This window comes from Leopardus geoffroyi, chromosome B3, assembly GCF_018350155.1.
Source record: "Leopardus geoffroyi isolate Oge1 chromosome B3, O.geoffroyi_Oge1_pat1.0, whole genome shotgun sequence".
Classification (NCBI taxonomy): domain Eukaryota; kingdom Metazoa; phylum Chordata; class Mammalia; order Carnivora; family Felidae; genus Leopardus; species Leopardus geoffroyi.
Window position 1 is genome coordinate 113,681,729 of NC_059337.1, and position 20,903 is coordinate 113,702,631.

At 42.7% G+C, this 20,903-nt stretch overlaps 1 protein-coding gene across 3 annotated transcripts in view; it reads left to right on the plus strand.

The window, feature by feature from the left end:
- Positions 1–20,903, plus strand: part of ARG2 (arginase 2) — a 30,615-nt gene that overhangs the window by 2,409 nt on the left and 7,303 nt on the right. For all 3 annotated transcript variants that reach the window (XM_045451365.1, XM_045451364.1, XM_045451366.1), the window contains exon 3: positions 20,431–20,608. In XM_045451365.1, the coding sequence (XP_045307321.1) occupies positions 20,431–20,608 (178 nt within the window). The remainder of the gene's footprint in view (positions 1–20,430; positions 20,609–20,903) is intronic.

A 20,903-nucleotide genomic window follows, 5' to 3' on the forward strand; every position in this document is an offset into this window, starting at 1 on the left:
ATCCCAAGCAGACTCCATTCTGTCAGCACAGAGCCTGACATGGGGCTTGAACTCATGACCTGAGATCGTGAGATCGTGACCTGAGCTGAAACCAAGAGTCAGATGCTCAACCAACTGAGCCACTCAGGTGCCCCTCTTTCTTGATCATTTTAATAACTCTCCAGGTTCATCACTGAAGATTAAAGATAAATTGAGATTTAGTTTTAATGTCATAAAGGGAAGAAGTTTCTATTCCTGTTTATAAATGAGGATACTGTCCCTTTAAATCCCTTTTTAAGTTTATTTATTTTGAGAGAGAGAGAGTGAGTGGGAGAGGGACAGAGAGAGGGAGAGTGAGAGAATGCCAAGCAGGCTCCACGCTGTCAGCACAGAGCCTGATGTGTTTGTGGCTCTATCCCAGGACCCTGGGATTGTGACCTGAGCCGAAATCAAGAGTCAGACGCTCAAATGAACTACCCAGGTGCCCCAAAACCCTTTTTAAAGGCATCGTTTTACACTGAAGACAACAATTTTTGGTGATCGCTGGTTTTTAATACTGGATAAACCTCTGCAGCCCATCTGATGAACTGGGCCTGGCCTTGCTCGAATTGCCTGCTCAGTGCTCATTTCTACCTTAAGAGACTGATGAATCCATTTCAGCCTCTGACACAGGACACATTTGTAATATTCAGCTGAGGCTGCTGATTGAAGGGGGAAGGGCACATTTATAGCAACTTCCCTTACTCATGCTTTGTAGACCTTTCCTGTCCTAGCTCATGGAATTTTCCCACTCCAACCTGGGAAAGGCCATTCTCCCTCAAATACTACTCCCTCAAATAACTCCTCTGTAAACGCTCACCCTACAGTGATGGTGAAGCTTCGGTTTATTTGGTCTTCCCTTTAAGTTTTTCAGATATTTTCAGTTTTACAATTTATATCCTTACCCTGTAGCAGACTGGAAGGCCAGTATCAACAGCAGCCCAAAATAGAATCTCATTGCATATTAATATGATTGTGGCACTCAGCAGATTTCCAGCATGTGGTTTTGGCTAATCTCCAAAAATATGTTGGAGAAAGGTACCATGAGAAGTTTCCAGCTATATTGTGAAACAGTACTAAAGTAGTACTTTCGAAGAAGCAGAATGGGTCAAATTTGAGGGGACAGAAGACTCATGGAAAGGTAATGTTCACAAATCCCTTTGTTCCTTGCTTTCAAGTCTGCTGTCACAGGCTGCTGGTGTTGTCATAGCATTGGTCAAACTTCCTGTTTTCTTAAATGAATGTATTTGACTTAGTGTCTGCTTTTGGTTTTCCCTTTTCCTGGATTTGGTAAGGACATCAATAATGGTTCCTCTGTCAGGTAACCACTTATTTTAGTATATAAGGAGAGCCTGAGAGAGATGAAGAGGCAATTGCTCTGGCAAGGCTCAGATGTGGTACCTCTGCTCCTGATTCTGGTTAGCTCTGACAGCCATGGTAATTTGCCCCTTTTTTCTTCAGAGGTTAAAGGAGTGTTCTGTGGGGGGAAGATAGCTGTAAACTGAGATGAACAGTTTTCGGCCTTTATCATTGTAATTAGGTAATTTGACTCAGCTGTGGTACTGAAAGGAGGTTCCAGCCACTGAAACAACCATCTAAATTAACTGCCACTGTGACCAAGCCAAGAGTCCCGGAGTTTATTCAGGAAGCCATGTGGGAGCTACTCTGATTACCCTCAACTAGGCTAGAGACCTTTGTTCTTCCTGTTCCATTTGGTGCTCTATCAGATAGAACAGAAATCTCTTTGGTTGGGACCCAAGAATCTGGTCTGCTTCAGGAAGAACGAGAGAGGGCCCGAGGTAGCTGCTTCACGTGAAGATCTGAAGTATGAGAGCTGTTCATTTGGTACAGATTGGTGTGTGAGTTCAGGGGTGTGTATTTGTTTTCAGTGGTTGGTAGAGAAAATCAGCATTCATGGGTCTAGTTGTATAATACTGCTACTTGAGCCTGGCTTCCACCCTGCTGTTCCACTGAAACTACCTTGAGCAAGCCCACGGATTTGTCAGCCTTTATTTTGCTGGACCTCTCTACTGTACAACTGACCACTGTATTCTGGAAATACTCTGTTAGCAGACACTATTCCCTTTTGAGTCTCTTCTCTCCATTGACTCCTGGACTCCTCTGTGGGATCCTCCCCTCCTTCCCAACCCTCAAATATTGACTCCAGTGTTCCTCCAATTTTGTTCTAAGGAGCCTCCCCTGCCCTCTCACAGGTGTCTCAAACTCAGCTTGTTTAAAACAAAATTCATTATCTTCTCCCTCAAATCCACTTCTCCTGCTGTCTTTCCACCGTCTGTTTCACGCTATCACTCGTTATCCAGTTTACTCAAGTCCAGCTCTAAGACCATCACAATCTTTTGCTTCTTCCGTTTTGTGCCTTACATGTTGATCACAAAGTCTTGTTTGTTTTTTTTTTTCCTCCTAAATGATTAAAGTCCTTCAGCATAATGGTACTGCTGTACTTGTGTCCTCCTGACACCTGACTATAACTTTCCAATGATATCTTTTGTCCCATTCTTGCCTTCCTTGGTTCACATTCTTTGCTGCCACCAGAGTGAACTAAGACTGTTTCTCCTTGGCTTAGTTTTACATGCATCCATGCTTCTCAGTCTTGTCATTCATATACTATCTTTGCTAATTTCCCATATTTTTCATTTTGGTGTTTTTCTTTAAATTGGACTTAAAGCCTCATATGTTTAAAATGTAGCCTGACCCTATAATAAATGGTGAAATCTCAGGCTTGTACTAGATACAGTTTTCTAATACACTCTCATTTAATAGTTTTACATTTTGATATCTGTGCTTCAGCCCCTAGTGCTGTATGTTCCACGTGTCAACCAAAAGGACAGCTTCCGCATAATTTGACCCTGATCTACTTCAGCCTTCTCTCCACCCACATTCTGCCTTATTTGCATTGTAGCTAGAGTTGTGGGCACTTGACCTAGGCTCCACCAACAGAAGCACCCATCTTAAACTTTGACTTGAGATTCAAGAAGAAAGGGCAGCAAAGAGTTAATTTTGTGATGGGCAGGGGTGGTAGCAATGCTAGCAGTGGCTTCTGTCCAGTCTTGGTGGAGTCAGCCATGCCAGCTGCATGCGGTTCCTTTTTCCAGTAGTGGAGGTGACCGTAGCAATAGGCTCTTCCCTGGACCATCCAGCAGTATGACTTTTGGAGGCTTTATTCCTGGTAATATGGCCTTTAAAGCAGATATTGGCCCTCTTAAAGACTCTGGGAGTTGCCCAAATTGAATAAATTGCTTTTCTGCTGTAATTAGCCAGAATAGGTTTCTGTTGCTTGCAGCTTAGAGATCCTGATTGATACCTAGTTTACATATTCCAGTGAGGAAAAAATTGCCACATGGACTGCAATATTCAAAATCCTCCCTCTTTCTAGGCCCTTGATGATAAACTCTTGTTCTTTTGGTTGCTTTTTCCCTAGTACTTGACACAGTCTTCTTGTAAGTTAATATAACTCATTAGGTTACAGTTTCTTTGGCTGTAAGTTAATTTAGGACTATATCTTCATCTTTTTGGATTTTAGCAACTCCCTGTTCTCTTGGTGCTTTGATTTCTGAACCATCATGTTCCTTAATGTGACTTGGGAAAAGAGCCTCAAGTTTTAAAGATATTTTCAAGTTCCAGGCATGCCTGACTGTAGTAATGTGTTACTGTGACTTAAAAATTATTTTTAAACAATTTATCTTTTACATTTTATTTTTTTTTGAGAGAGAGAGAGAGAGAGAGAGCGCACAAGTAGGGGGTGGGGGGGATGAGGCGAGGGAGAGGGAGACACAGAATCCGAAGCAGGCTCCAGGCTCTGAGCAGTCAACACAAAGCCCAACGCAGGGCTTGAACTCGCAAACCGTGAGATCATGACCTGAGCCGGAGTCGGACACTTAACCGACTGAGCCACCCAGGCACCCCTAAAAGTCATTTTTAATATTCTAGATCTTAAGTATATATCTAAAGAGGGTTACAAGATTGTACACATTTGCTAAAACTTGAACTTAAAATGTGAGTAATATAGAGTATGCATCAAAGCTTTTCAAACATCACTTTCAGGTTTCTTTAAAAAAAATTTTTTTTAATGTTTATTTTTGAGAGAGAGCACGTTTGAGTGGGGGATGGGCAGAGAGTGAGGGAGACAGATGATCTGAAGCAGGCTTCTGCTGACAGTGGAAAGCCTGATGCAGCTCTGTGGGGCTCAAACCCACAAACTGTGAGATCATGACCTGAGCCAAAGTTGGATGCTTAGCTGAATGAGCCAGCCAGGCACCTCTCAGGTTTATTTCTCAAGTACAGCTTTTAGGGGCACCTGGGTGGCTTAGTCGGTTAAGCGTCCGACTTCGGCTCAGGTCATGATCTCAAGGTTCATGGGTTCAAGCCCTGCATCGGGCTCTGTGCTGACAGCTCAGAGCCTGCAGCGGGTTTCAGATTCTGTGTCTCCCTCTCTCTCTGCCCCTCCCCCCACTCGTGCTATGTTGCCCTCTGTCTCAAAAATAAATAAACATTAAAAAAAAACAAAAAACAGCTTTTAGTCCCTACAAACTAACAAGTTCATTCACTAACTTTTATATTCAAAAAATTTGAGTACTGCTAAGGCTTAGATACTGGGAATATAATAGTGAATAGAACAAATCCTTGTTATCTTAGAGCTCATTCTAATGAAGAGTGGTTGGAAACAGACATAAGTAAAATCTACAGTATGTCAGATGGTAATGGGTACTGTGGAATAAAGGAAGCAAGGAGTGGGGAATACTAAGTAAACATTGCATATGTAGATGGAGAGGCCTCACTCAGAGGGAGTCATGTGAGCAGACCTTTGGCAGGTGAAGAAAGGAACTAGGTGCATATCTGGGAGCATTTTAGGCAGATGAAACAGTAAGACTCAGAGACAGAAAGGTGTCTGGAATGTTCAGGGAACAAAAGCCATTACTGAGCTCCAGCCAGTGATTGCTGCATGGGAAGGGGGGGAGGGCTTTCTATGCTTCTCTCCAGTTTTTCAAGAAAAGCCAGAAATATGGATTTTTATGGTAGATCTGCATTGTTTTTTATTTTATTTTATTTTTTAACGTTTATTTATTTTTGAGACAGAGACAGAGCATGAATGGGGGAGGGTCAGAGAAAGAGGGAGACACAGAATCTGAAATAGGCTCCAGGCTCCGAGCTGTCAGCACAGAGCCTGACGTGGGGCTCGAACTCACGAACCGTGAGATCATTACCTGAGCCGAAGTCGGACGCTCAACGGACTGAGCCATCCAGGTGCCCCTGATCTGCATTGTTTTAAGAAATCTATATCCATACAATGGAGTATTATTGAACCATAAAAAGGAATGAATTGCTAATTCATGCTACAGTATGGGTAAATGTTGAAAGCATTATACTAAGTAAAAGAAAGCAGGCACAAAGGCCACATTGCATGATTCCATTTATATGAATTGTCCAGAATAGTCAAATCCATAGAGACAGAAAGTAGATTAGTTCAGGGACTAGTGGGGAGAAGCAAATGGGGAGTGGCTGGCAGTGGGCACTGGTTTCTTTCTGGAGGGTGATGAAGCTGTTCTGTAATTAGTAATTTGCTTAGCAATATGCTGTGGCAAGAGCATATATCACTGGTGTACATGAATAAAGGCAAATCTCTTAAAGACATTGGGATTTGGCAAATATCCGTATAATCAGTCTTATAAAGGCAGCAAAGAATTTAACTTACACGTTTTATTTCAAAGTTGTTTGATCCATTTGTCATGTTCTAGACATTGTGCTACACTCTTGCCATAGTGTCATTCTTAATTTGTTAAGAACAAATGATACCTGTTAGAATGGCCAGCATCAAAAAACCCAGAAACTAACAAGCATTGGTGAGGATGTGGAGATATTAGAAACCCTTGTGCACTGTTGGTGGGAATGTAAAATAACTTAGCTGCTGTCAAACACAATATAGTGGTTCCTTGGAAAATTAAAAATAAAGTTAACATGTGACCCAGCAATTTCACTTCAGGCATATACCCCAAAGAATTGAAAGCAAGGTCTTTAAGAGCTATTTATAGACCCATGTTCATAGCATTATACACAATAACAAAAAGGTATTCATACAACGGAATATTAGCCTTAAAAAAGGAAGGAAATTCTGACATATGTTGTAACATGGGTGAAACTTGAGAACATTATGCTAAGTGAAAGAAGTCACAAAAAGACAAATGCTGTATGATTCCACTTATGAGGTACCTAGAGAAATCAAATTCATAGAGACAGAAAACAGAATGGTGGTTGCCAGCGACTGGGGGAAGGGAGAATGAAGAAATATTGTTTAATGGGTACAGAATTTCAGTTTTGCAAGATGAAAAGAATCCTAGAGGTGGATGGTAGTTAAAACGGTTATATAAAAATATGAATGTACTTAATACCACCTAAAAATGGTTTTTAGGGGCGCCTGCGTGGCTTAGTTGGTTAAGTGTCTGACTTCAGGTCATGATCTCATGGTTTGTGAGTTTGAGCCCTGTGTCAGGCTCTGTGCTGACAGCTCAGAGCCTGGAGCCTGTTTCATATTCTGTGTCTCCTCTTTCTGCCCCTCCCCTGCTTGAGTTCTGTCTGTCTCTCTCAAAAATAAGTGAGCATTAAAAAAAAAATTTTTTTAAATGGTTATTTTTAGGGGCACCTGGGTGGCTCAGTCAGTTAAGCGTCTGACTTTGGCTCAGGTCAGATCTCGTGGTTTGGGGGTTTGAGTCCCGCATCGGGCTCTGTGCTGACAGCTTGGAGCCTGGAGCCTGCTTCAGATTCTGTGTCTCCCTCTCTGCCCCTACCTGGCTTGCACTCTGTCTCTGTCTCTGTCTCAAAAATAAATAAAACATTAAAAAAAAAATTATGGTTATTTTTTAAATAGATTTTTAAAGTTTTTATTTATTTATTTTGAGAGAGAGAGACAGAGAGAGTTGGGGGGAGGGGGGGCAAAGAGAGAGGGATAGAGAGAATTCCAAGCAAGCTCCACATTGTCAGCACAAAGCCTGATGCAGCTCAAACCCACGAACTGTGAGATGATGACCTGAGCCAAAACCAAGAGTCAGACGCCTAACCTGATGGAGCCACCCCCCAAAATGGATATTTTTATGTGTGTTTTACCACAATTTAAAGGAAACTTTAATTCATATTCTATTCTAACTTATTTTTTAAGAACAAGGTTGTAGCTTCTCTTAAGACATAAAAATGCCACGTGCTTGAATTTTTTTGGCTTCTTAGCACACTGTTTTGCTCTATAAATAAAAGCTGAGAATGAGCAAACAAAAAAAGTAAAGTATGTCCTGAAGACTTCAAGAAACTTTCCCAAGGCCCTACAGTCAGCAGAAGTAGTTGAGAATCTCATTTCTTGCTGTATATGACCTGATGGCTGGATTGGTGCAGTCAGCTGCCTTCTCAGCTCTTGCGGCAGCCAAAGAAACTCCATGGCACCATCGTAAGTGGGTGGTCTCCTATTTCTTAAAGTCCTGTGTGTTCCTAGTGTATTCCCTCTCTCATTTCCCATGACAGATACTTCAAGTCTTTACCCATAATCCTCATGGCTCTGTCTTTCCAACTAAGGCATGGACTCCTTTACAGTTCTTCTCCCTGTCATCCCCCAATTAGTTGTATCGACCCACTCTCAGAGGATGAGGGATCCAGTCCTAACAGTATTAGGGAGAAGCGTGTGAAAAGAGCACAAAATAACAATGGCTTAAGAAAAATAGTTTCACTCTCCAGTAAACAGAATCTGGAGAGAAGTCCAGAGCTGGTTTGGCCGCTCTGTAAGTTCAGACCTAGATTCTTACCTTGCTGTGTTACCAGCAAGGCCTCTGTCTAGTGGTCCCAGATGGTGTGGCCTTGTTTCTGGCAGCAGGGCGCAAGAATGGACAGAAGTGGGCAAAGGGAGAACTCTGTGCTTTCCCTTAAGGGAAGTTCCCAAGAAGTTGCAGGATGTTTCTGCTTATCGTTTTGGACCCAAAGGGCCACATGGCCACACCAAGGAACAAGGGAAGATGTCGAGTTTTGTCTCCGTTCTAAGAGGTCATGCTCCCAACTAAAGTTCTGTCTCTGCAGAAGAAGTGAAGGACAGATCTTGGACAAGTTAACAGTCATACCACTTCCCTGGGTTCTAGATCCCATCTCTCCTGACCTTTGAGTGTTCTTGTTCTAACAATTATCCCTTCCCTCCCTTTGTTCTGCAAATCTTACCGTCCTGCCATCCTCCTTGGTCTTTATGTAGCCTTCCAGCTGTTGTCCAGTTGTTTCTCTTCCGAGCCACCATCCTGGCTTCTCTGCTGCCCTTTCACACTGCAATTTGCTATAATCTGACGTCTTGAGCCATCATTGCAAAGAAACTGGTTTTGCCGAGGTCTCAAACCTCCTACTTCCTAACACAGTAGACACTGCAACATTCACCTTATTCGACACTGTCTGCCACACCTTTATTGAAACAGACACCATTCTCTTCTGGTTTTAGCTCTCTGGTTGCTTTGCTAGATCTTCTGCTACCCACCCTTTACATGCCGGTGTTCCTCATGGGTTCTCTGCCCTTGATCCTCTTGGTTTAATGTTGTCTCAATTGGCGGTTTGTCCATTCCCATGGCTTTTCTGTCATCTGTATGCTGATGCCTCCAAAGCTTTATTTCCAACACTTGTTTCTGCTCTCAGCTCCAAACCTGTATCCCAGCTGGCTTCCATGTGTATATTCTTTTTAACTTTCTTATTATGGAAGTGTACAAACATAACAAAAGTAGATACAGTGACATAGCGCATTTGTCGTGTCTGTTGCCCAAGCATCAATCATCAATACATGGCAATCACCCTACTCCATGCCTTTCGCAGCAAATCACAGACACCCTATTGTTTTATCTGCAAATACTTCATTAGATATCTTCAAAATATAAGAATTCTTTAAAATTTAACCATAATACTATTATCATACCTAAAAGAATATCAAATGCCCAGTGTTGGATAAATATAATAATAATAATAATAATAAATCTCCTCCCAACCAAGAGAACCTTTCCATAAAGGTAGTAGAGAAAGCAGTTATTGAATAAGCATTCAATCAGGAAATCTGCTAAGAGATTGCAAAGATAAAGAAATCTCCCGGGTACAGCCCATTACATGTTTTCAAGGTAAATAATAACTAGTCCTCTGGTTAGAGGATTTGACAGTAACATTTGTCAGAGCTCATCCTAACTTTATCATAGAAATTTGAACAACCACCAGAGGAAAACAAACTTCTCATATCCTAAGGCAGGAGGTATTTTAGCAAATTGGGGCAGGCTGCCCACCCCCTGAGCCTCTGAATTTCCAGTCGTTGAGGGAAACATTCCTGGGGTAGGAGACTGACAAGAGGCTTATTTAATGTTATAAACATTTACATGCATTTGAAAAGGACAGAGAAGGAAATTCTGAAACAAAAGGGAGCCAGGAGTCTTCCCCTTATAAACAGGGAAAATTAACTCTATTTTTCCTTTGTCTCTGCCCTTAAACCAGTTAATGTCGACATTGTTTGACAGACTTAAGTTTTTTGCGATGTTTATTTACAGTTTGTTTGACTTGGGATCTTTATCCTTTTTTTCTTCTTCTTCCTTGTGGTGTATTTGTGGAGGAAACTAGGTCATTTGTCTGTGTAATAATCTCTGTTTGAATTTTGCAGATTACATCCCTGTGATGTCCTGTGATGTGTTCTTTTGTGTTTCCTGTAAACTGATAATTGGATCTAGATCCTTGGTCAGATTCAGGCTTTTTTTTTCCCCCCTGGCAGTTCTGCAAAGTTGGTGGCAGTATATATACTTCCATCAGAAGTGATGTTATTCATCATTGAACATTGTGTAGAATTGATCCTTGTACTTGTTTCCGTGTGTTTTCAACAGGATAGTCTCTAACATCTCAAGGCCATCTATCCAGAACTGACCTCATCATGTCCACTCTCCTCCCCTGTGTCTTTCTCATCTTTAGAAGTAGAGCCAGAAAGCTGCAGGGCAGGCCCTTTATTTCTACACCCCCTCTAAGTATTGCTGGAATCTACTGCTTTATCTTTACAGTCCCCTTGTGGAGCTGCTCTTCTCCAGGCCAGTCCATTTCCCTCAGGCCCTCAGTACACTGGATCTGCAGTGTAGATTTTGATTTCTCACTTCCTGACCCTACTGCTTGGGTTCTGGGCCCTGCCCCCTCTTCTGCCTCCTCCTGCCTTTTCTTTCCACAATCCTCCCAGGAACCCTGGGCTCAGGGGAATTGTGAATTGTTCTCTAGGGCTGAAGGTATTATATGCCTCTTCTGCTTGGTAAGCCTTTTCCCCTTCCCCTTTTATTCCTGGCTAATACCTTCAAGATTCAGCTATTGCCCCTGATAAGTCCTCCTGGCTCTTCCTGGGTCTGAGTCAGCACTTGCCTCTGTTCCCTTCACACACTGTGCCCGGCTGCCTCATAGCAGTAAGCACTGGACTGTCCTCTCACCAGGCTGGGAGCTCGTTGAAATCTGTGGGCATACCTCATCTCCACATCCCCAGGACTTACTAGAGAGCCTGGCACACAGGAAGCACATAGTCCGCCTGTGCTGAAGGAAGACGGGACAAGCATCCTGGCCTTCTCCTGTAACTTCATTCAAATCATGCCCCATGGGATTTTCCCAGATCACTGTTTCCTTTCTCTCAAAATGATTGGCTCCTCAGAAGCCAGCTGATCTCCTGATTTTTGAGAATGTATGACTCAGAGTAACTGGCATATATCAAATTGTTTAACTCTTACAAGGTATTAGGCTACTAGTTGATGAATTTATTTAAGATAAATGTAAAAGTAGGTGATAACAGCCAGTTGTTGTCCCCTCTTCGAAACCTATGTTTCTTCATCAGGACCTGAGTCGCTGATGGTGACTGCTTCTTCAAGTCAGGCTGGCCTCTAGTTACTTTAGAGAGCTGTTGCATTATTTATTTCAACATCCAACATAGCACAGTTCAGAGTCCTGGAACCTAAGGGATTACTGTGGTTGGTTTAAATAATTTAGTCTTTGAATTAATTTTTTTCTTTTTGTTAAAAAAAATTTTTTTAATGATTATTTTTGAGAGTGAGAGTGTGCTCAAGCTTGAGTGGGGGAGGGGCAGAGAGAGGGAAACGGATTCCAAAGCAGGCTCCAAGCTGTTAGCACAGAGCCTGACATGGTATTTGAACCCACGAACCACTAGATACTGACCTGAGCCAAAGTCAGATACTCAACTGTCTGAGACACCCAGGCGTGCCCCTCCCTCTCTCTCAATGACCAGACTCTCTTGGTAGTGAGGGTGTATTAATATAATAGATGTGAGTAATGCTGAGATTGGGAGAAGACAGACCAAATCTTCCTGGCTCCCTACCCCCTGCCAAGAGACCAGAATTACTGAATAGAAAAAGAAGTAGAAAACTACTTCCTGTGTGACCCAAGAATTGAGTCACAGCAGGGTGTGTGGCATTGTGGTTAGGGCTTCAGAGAATTGGTGTTCCAAGATTAACTGGCTTTGCCTTTATATTCTTTTATAGGAGATGTGGACGATTCAAGCTGTGAGTGAGAACCGGACTCTATAGGAGCCATTTCAATGAGAAATCAGTGGACCTATGTGTGTTTGCTACTTCTCACCAGAAACTGATTTTATCAAAATGACATAGTCCTATTACAAACAGGTTTTGGGAAGTCTTAGGTAACACCATCAGTTTCAAGGAAAAGGGTAGGGTGGGGAGACAAACCACAAAGGTGCTTCACCCAACTGAACTAATACGTAATACTTAGCATGTGTAGGCTTTTCCTTGTTATCTCATTTAATACTTCTGGAAAGCACGTGAGATAGGACAAGCTCAGGAAATGAACTTGGTTGCAGATCTTGACTCTTAGGAAGTTAGGGGCTGGAGGGCAAGGATTCTTCCTTTTGCATCTACTGTGGCACTTGACTTCCTGTGGCCATCTTGTGTGCGCTATGCTTTCAGCCCAGAGTGGTCTGGAATGCAGTCTGTCTGGTTTGAGGTTCCTTGGGAACACTCACCAGGAAACGAGCCCAGGGTCTGGGGCAGGGAGCTGGACATCAGAACCGTTGTTAACTGGCAATGCTGTAGTCACTAGCCTGATGTGTTGCCCTTTAAATCCTTTCTGGAACAAGGTAGAATATCAAGAACCTAAAAAAGATCACGTATTCTGAAGAGCAGTATTTTATCCCTAGGGATTGTCACTGTCTCTTCCTGAGGTTATACAGTGGAGCAGGCTGAATTTGTTAGCATGTTGACAATGGCAGATCTCTTTTCCAGATAAGCTCAACAGTCTTGTTCTGAATGAGGGAAAATGGTTATACTGCTGTGTCTTGTGAAGCCGGAGGAACCCTCCTCTTCCCTCGATCCTGCCTGTGCTGGAACTGGGCTGTTAGGGTGCCATCAGCCAGCGGTCCATCTGAGAAGGCCTGAGCCGGTTCACCGTGATCTAGAGGCATGTAGAGGGCTGATGTGAGCTTGGTTCAGAGGGCATACATTACTAAGCTTATCTTCAGACAGTGATACTCTGTTTTCCTTAGGAGAGGACGGACATAGCTAGAACACCAACTAGCAAGGAAGTTACACTGGTGCTGCAAGTCATCTTGGTTACATGTCTCGAACTAAATTTTAACATTTTTTCCCCTCCCTTCCCCTCTCAAATTTTTTTTTTTAATATTTATTTTTGAGAGAGAGAGAGCGAGCATGAGCAGGGGAGGGACAGAAAGAGAGGGAGACACAGCAGACCGAAGCAGGCTCCAGCCTCTGAGCTGTCAACACAGAGCCCGACATGGGGCTCGTGCTTATGAATGGTGAGATCATGACCTGAGCTGAAGTCGGACCCTTAACTGACTGAGCCACCCAGGTGCCCCTAAAGTTTTGAGTTCTATATGTAGATTTTTTTAGTCAAGAATCACATTCATGCAAAGGCATCTATTGACACCATGTTTGTATCTTTTGATCTTGAGGTTAACTCTGGTACATGTCAGATGGACATGTCTGAAATGACTGGCCTGGCTGGCTCACCTTCTGTCCTCAAGCCAATGCCACTTTCCCTGCCCTGGTCTTGGTCAGCTGTGCTCCTCACTGCCTCAGAGAACTGGGTGGGGAGGAAGGAGGTGTTGGGAGCCCTGACTGAAGCAGCCTCCTCAGACTCAGAAGATGTGAACTACAACAAATACGTGTTCTCTGCATGGTAGGATTTCTTGCCCTAATGCACTCAACTTGATACTGAGTCTAAGAAGAGCAGATTTTTACAGGCCTCCAGGACACATGATTCTCCAGGACACTCTGGCAGTTAAATGGCACTAAATAAAAAATGAGTTTACCTTAAATAAGTCTCTTCGAAGGTTATTACCCAAATCACATTTTAGAGGTAACAGAAATTCTTACATCAAGTGGCCTGAAGTAACTGGCCTTCTTTTCCTAATGTAGAGTTCAGGCAACACTGCAACTGTTTTCAATAAGCTGGTTCTCTAGTACCCTTTTAAGGTTCTAAGGATCAGCAGTTACATCCCTTTATAATGCCAGGACTTCCCTTTGTGTGGGGCTAAATCTGTCACGTATGATATTTGAGTCTATAGCTTTAAAGCCACCAGTATTAGTATCCTCCCAGCATTAAATGAGATCTCTGAGTCTTTGTATTTCTCCACATTTCACTGACTTGTTATTCCTGACAAGTCATAATAAACAGGCCATCCTATTCAGGGACAGTTTGAAAAACGGCACAGTAATAGGTCCTTAGCTTTTCTCAAACTCTGTTGTTCTACCAGCGGGCTACCTGTGGTGCAGTAGACTCTCCCGGGTGTTAGCCCCCTTTTGAACCCATTTCTCTTGACTTGCTGGGAGCTTGGAAGGTCAGAGCTCCTTGTGAGTAGAAGTCAGCAGTGGCAGGGGGCGCCTGGGTGGCTCGGTCAGTTGAGCATCCGACTCCAGCTCAGGTCATGATCTCGCAGCTCGTGAGTTCAAGCCCTGCGTCGGGCTCTGTGCTGACAGCTCAGAGCCTGGAGCCTGCTTCGGATTCTGTCTCTCTCTCTCTCTCCCTCTGCCCCAACCCACTCACATTCCGTCTCTGCCTCTCTCAAAAATAAACAAACATTAAAAAAAGAAAAAAGTCAGCAGTGGCAGAATGGGGAACCTTCATGCTTTTGAAATGTTACCTTCGTGCTAACGTTGTCTTCTGTGAACCTCTGAGCAAAGGGTAATTCAGGCTTGTCCTACACAGAACTATTAATTTTGCTGGATTTCTTCCTAAGTGTGTGGATGACAGTAACAGGAGGACGTGAGGATTAGCAGCTATCTGTAGTGCATCTAGCACGGTGTGGTGTATGGAGACAACTTTGTTCCTTTCCTCCTTTCCTGTCACTGGCTTCCTTCAGGGATTCCTTAGTGATCAGGGCTCTGAGACAGAAGTGCTGTCCACAGATACTGCTAAGGGCTGTTTTGATTTCTTCCTCACCAGTTGGTTACATCATTCTGTTGATGCACTTGTGTTCTCGTTCCACTCTGATGGAGCCTAGAGAGGTTTATCAAGGCCAAAGGTAACATTTGGGCTTAAAAGATCAGAGTAGTATTCGGTGTATTTTTATTATCAGCACTGGAGAAGCAGTGAGCCTGTGCCAGTATCTACAGAGGTTTGCTTCCCCACTGCAAGTGAAAAATGAGAGCCCTTTCAAGTTGGTTCTAAATCTGTTTATCACGAGAGCTTTTTTGAAGTCTTAGGTTTATTCTGTCCTACAATGCCTTCTTAGAAGGAAGTGTAGCAATGAAACCTGATGTCTCATCTGATGAAGACTTGCAGATGAGTTGACCTGAAGCACAAACAGTCCGACAAAGGGACAGCTGCCTCAAGCGTGACAGGCAGATGCTCTTTCCATATTCTATTTGCTCTTCACTAGGACTCTAAAGTTCTCTAAAATTTAGTGAGACCACTCTTTTGTGCCTTTTGAACAGGAAGAATTTGCCATAGCACTCAGATAAAGTACTAGCTTCATCTGTTCATCCTGTTCTTATAAAAAATTAACCTCCCTTCAGCCTCCCCACTCCTCAAAAATGCTGGCCCTTGGGTTACAATTCATGTTCTCTTCAGCCTCCTTTGCATTACTGCTCCAATATGCGAACTTCTCATTTCTGTTAAATTGCTCTACTGTTTTCAAACCTGGCTTGTGCATTTCTTCTTTCAGAATCTTGTTCACTGTTTAGAAACCAATCCTGGACTCTTCTCCACTAGTCCTTTGCTCCAATGCTATCAGTATAGCAGGCATTAGAGGAGAAAGGCCCCGAGAGACTATATCAGGATGGCATAGTACATTTGCTGATTCAGCTCTATAATGAAATAGGATAGTTAGGATTGCCAATTGTAAGGATCACATAAGCTTTAGCATTTTGAGTTCTTTTTTTTTTTTTTTTTTTTTAAGTTTATTTATTTTTGAGAGAGCAAGAGCACGAGCCAGGAAGGGGCAGAGTGAGAGGGAGACACAGAATCCAAAGCAGGCTCCCAGCTCCACACGGTCAGCATAGAGCCTGATGTGGGGCTTGAACTCACAAACTGTGAGATCCTGACCTGAGCCAAAGTTGGATGCTCAACCGACTGAGCCACCGAGGCTCCCCAAGAATCTTGAATTCTTAATCACTTAAAAGTTATGGCAGCAGAATTTAAAGGTACTACTTGCAATAGAGATTGCTAGCTGTCCACCAAAATCCTTTCTCCTCTTCTGGACAGAAGTTAGATCTGATTTGCTGACCAGTACCATGTGAGCAGGTATGATGTACCACTTGTGGGCCAAGGCCTTTAAAAGTAGACGTTTGCCTTCTCAGGGCTTTCTTCCTCTCTTGCTGCCTTGATCCTGGGGAGACCCAACCTCAGCCACACAAATGGCAAAGCCCTAATTATGGCAGAGCCACAAGCCAGGAGCTTGGTCTCTGAATCGTTGCACGAAGGAAAGCCTCCTGCTGACCTACAGTATCCACCCTGGATGTTAAAGGAAAAAGAAACCAATTTACTGTGTTTGAGCCATTGTTTGGGGGAAGGTTAGTTACAGCAGTTAAGCCTACTCCAACAAACTTATTTAAAAGAATAGTATGGGGGTACATTGGTGGCTTAGTTGAGCGTCTGACTCCGTCTCAGCTCAGGTCTTGATCTCAGGGTCGTGAGTTCAAGCCCCACATTGGGCTCCACACTGGGCAGAAGCCTACTTAAAAACAAAAAGTATGAATTATGCTTATGCACAAAGGTCAAGCAAAGATGGAGTAGTCAAGCCTGGGAAGTGGGGTAGGGACTTTCACCATTAGACACTTCCCTTATAAATTTTATAAAAATTTTCTATTACCAGTAAGGAAAGAAAACAATGAAAACAGCAATACAGTGCTGGTACAAATTTTACTTGATGTGGGAATAGTTCCTTGACCCCTGTCCCCCCCAGTCCCTGCTGAATTTCCTTTCATTCCCTTAACAGTCCTTGTCCTTAGTCCTTGCCTGGCACTTTTGGAACATAAAGAGCAGAAATGGGAGTACTATAGGGTAGGCAACTCAGGCAGGGCCTTTCAGGATATTAATCCCTTCAGGGGGTCTGGTCCTCAGCTTTGTGGACCCAGGAATAGGAGAGTTCGTTTTGCTTAAATTTTATTATTGAAGTATAGTGACACACAATATTAATTTCAGGTACACAACATAGTGATTTGACAATTCTGTACATCCACTGTACATCCGTGATAAGCATAGTTCCCACTGGGCAGCAAACATTATTGTATTATTGACTGTTTTCACTATGCTGTACTTTTAATCTCTATGGCTTATTTTAAATTTTTTTTTTTCAACGTTTATTTATTTTTGGGACAGAGAGAGACAGAGCATGAACGGGGGAGGGGCAGAGAGAGAGGGAGACACAGAATCGGAAACAGGCTCCAGGCTCTGAGCCATCAGCCCAGAGCCTGACGCGGGGCTCGAACTCCCGGACCGCGAGATCGTGACCTGGCTGAAGTCGGACGCTTAACCGACTGCGCCACCCAGGCGCCCCCCTATGGCTTATTTTATAACGAAGTTTGTACCCCTTATTTCCCTTCACCTACTTTGTTCATCCCTCCACCCATATGGTCTTTCTGACGTTTCATTTAGCATAATGCTCATTAAGTCTGTCCATGTTGTTGCAAAGGGCAAGGTTTCATTTTTTATGGCTAGCATGTCATTGTATGTGTATATATATGCACCTCATCTTTACCCATTCATCTGTGAATGGACACTTAGGTTGTCTTGGCTATTGTAAAAATGCTGTGGTGAACATAGGAGTGCATGTATCTTTTCAAATTGGTTAGGAACAGAAATCTAGATATGTGTGGAGTTTATCAGGCTTTCCAACCCAGAGAGTCCTGTTAACCATGATGTATAAACCAAAATGCCCAATCAAAATTATGATGAGCAACAGTCCCTCCAATATCCACTGTTAGGAGGCCCTGTTGCTGGTATGAGGGCAACAGGGAAACTAAGTGAATAACCAGAGCAGGCTGTTTGGTGAGTAAGGAAGGAGAGCAAATGGGAGTTGGATAATCTTAGCAGAACCCACTCTCTGGGCTGTGAATTAATCTGGTGATCCGCATCATGGAGTTGCATACTTAATAAGCAAAATTCTTTTATGAAATTGAGTCTGTCTTCCTTGGAGAGTATTCTTTAAGACTGCCAAATTCTCTTAAGGTTCCTCTATAGGCTTTCTGCAGCTTTTTTCTGCTAAGTCAGTAACAATGAGCTGAGTTCTGTATTGTCATACTTATGAGTCTACAAGTTCCATGACTGGACTTGTATGTTCCCCAAGTTGTCACTTATCCACTGGGTTGATTCCTATGTATTTATTTGTCCTGTGAATAGTGAGTTAAAGTAGTCTTCAAAAGTTGGTTAATAGTAATATTATTTAATTAGATAGTAAACCTTTTCTAATTGTATACCTAATATAAAACACCAGACATGCCCTGATGTTTTATACCTATTAAGAACTAAAATCCTAGAAGTGGCAAAGGGGGTGCAGATATAAACACGGATATAGCAAGTATAGGCACAGACATTCAAAATCTGTCCAGCCCAAGACTGTTGCCAATAGCAAGACTTGATACTGACTTAAAAGTTAGTCAAAGCTTCTATTAAATCTAAACTGTGCTCCTATACTGAGATCTTATAAAGTGCTTATCCCTTACGGCTTTTTCTTTTTAAAAGATTTTTATAGATGTTTTATATGGTCATATTTTTTATCTTGTATCCCAATGGCTTTGGCTTATCATATTCTTCTGCCTTTAGTATTTTCTCTTTAAGTTTTCTAGATCTTCTCTGGGTGTTTTTATAGGATTAAAGAGCAATGAACAAAAGATACATACAGAATTCTGCAGCTGTAGGTGTATCATAATTTTGGAAATAGGATAAAGTTTTCTATTTTGCTTCCAATATCCCTTTTAGTAGTGATCCTCTGGTTGGCCTTATGTTACAGGCTGTTGGTTCTCAAATTTTTACATTTTCTCAGTTGTTTGCTTTGAATAGAGAATGGGCTCAAAAAGTAAAGCTCAAAACTGTACAGTTTAAATTCAAGATGGGTCTGCGCTGGGGTAATCCAAATCTTTAACACAAATCTCTTCCAGAGTTACTATCCTGTGACCATTTCCCCTTCACCGCCCTTACCTAGTCTCCAGTTTGAGAAGCAGGGCCTTAAGAATACAATCTATGGTAACATTATGTTCTCTGATAGTTCAGATCTGTTCATGATAGAGTTGGATTACTTAGTCCTAAGCCTTTATGTCATCCAACCAGTTTATTAAGTGGTTACATGGCAAGACTGGTACTTACCATAAGGTAAAAATTAACATATAATGACTGGTGTCATAATTCTTTGGAAAATGTGGAATCTAAGAGCAAAAATATTATAGTATATTGTCAGAATATATCATTATTTCAAAATGAAAAAAAAATTTTTTTAAGGATTTTATTTTTAATCTCTGCACCCAACGTGGGGCTCAAACCCACAACTCCGAGATCAAGACTGGCATGCCCCTCTGACTGAGCCAGCCAGGTGCTCTCCCTCCCAAAACATTTTTAAGATAAGTCTGTGCTTTTATTGGTCAAAGAGGCTACTTGAGGGGGATTAAGCCGGAGGAGTGGGTGGCCCCGATGCTGGGGCCCCACGTTCATGGGCTTGTAGGTAGGGGAGAACTCCCACAGGTGGTGGCTGATCGTCTTGGGCTTGATATCCACCTGGGGGAAGGCCTTGCTGTTGTAGATGCCCGCCATCTTGCGTGGGACGTTGCTATCCAGCAGGTGTGTGTATTCACCATCTCTGGCTTGTCTGTGGGCGGTGCCTCCTGGTTGTCTCTGCAGGCACACTGGGAGCAAATGCTGCTTCCACTGCTGTCACTGAGTCAGCTGCTCGGAGGATGTGTCCAGCAGCTGGTCTAGGTGTATGCTGTAGTAGGTAAACCTGTGAGAGGTTTGCTGCTCCTCCATTTCCACCAACCTGTGTTTTTTACAAAAGGTCTCACTAGTGTTTTTAACATTTGTTTTTTGAGAGTGTGCAAGCAGGGGAGGGACAGAGAGAGGCGAGCAGAGGATCTGAAGCAGGGCCCCCACTGACAGGCTGACAGCAGCGAGCTCGATGTGGGGCTTGAACTCATGAACTGTGAGATCATGACCTGAGTCAAAGTCAGACACTCAACCGATTGAGCCACCCAGGTGCTCAGTTCTTAAAGAGAAGGGATCAAAAGGGATTCTTTGGGAAACCGTGTAGTCAAGAATATATGTTTTAGGGGTAGGTGGCCTGAATTTGGGTCCTGCTTCTGCCACTTAGCAGCTCTGTGATTTTGGGACCTTCCATTTTTTCATCTATAGAACAGCATGATTTTAGTGGTCTAATAGGATATGAGTTTAAGAATTTTTGTCAAGCAATTAAAACGTTGCCTAGGATCTTGGTAACAAAGACCTTTCTCTTTTAGGATGCTTTAGGTCCTCAGATTGGCCTTTTATTAAAAAAAAAAGTTTATAATATGAAAATTACTATGTATTTTTGCTCTAAATTAATAGTACTTAATTTTCTTTAAATTCTATTGGTTCATATTGGTATTTTACTTTCACTTTATAACTCTGGGATATGAGGTTTAATTGCTACTAATTTTGTGGTTGTTAGGTTAAGTCAGTGAACATTTCTGGGCTTCATTTTCCATAACCCAGCTTTTTTTGTCTGCAAAATGGTGTTCCTAATAGGATCTACCCCACAGGATTGCTGGGAGGACTGAGATAATCATGTGACAGTCCTGCCACAGTCATGTGACATTTTGAGTTTTACTGTGGCAAAATGAGTGTGATGTGTGCACTTTGTCACAAGTTCTTATTTGTGGCCCAGGCCAGTAAAAGTTGGAATAACGTATACAATTAATCTTGTCATCCCCAATTTGTTCCCAGGCTGCCGCCTGAAAGATTTTGGAGATTTGAGTTTTACTCCAGTCCCTAAAGATGATCTCTACAACAACCTGATTGTGAATCCTCGCTCAGTGGGCCTTGCCAACCAGGAATTGGCTGAGGTGGTTAGTAGAGCTGTGTCAGGTGGCTACAGCTGTGTCACAGTGGGAGGAGACCACAGGTAAGCTGGGATCCAGGGGTGGTGGAGGAGCTGGATAGTATGGTGTTTGTGGTCTAATGAGTTAGCTTGTCTACTTCCTCACTTAAAAGTAAAATACCCTTCAGAATTTTGAAGGTATGACGTGCATAATAGTGTCTTAAGATCTACGATCCTGAGTTGCTGGAGGCACCTATGGCTTTCATTGTAGGACACATTGTGTAGTATGAGGACAAGTTCACAGATAGACAATCAAAGTTTTTAGAAACATGCTTCTCTCTTGAACTGTCTTATGACTTTCATTTGGCTATTCGAGAGA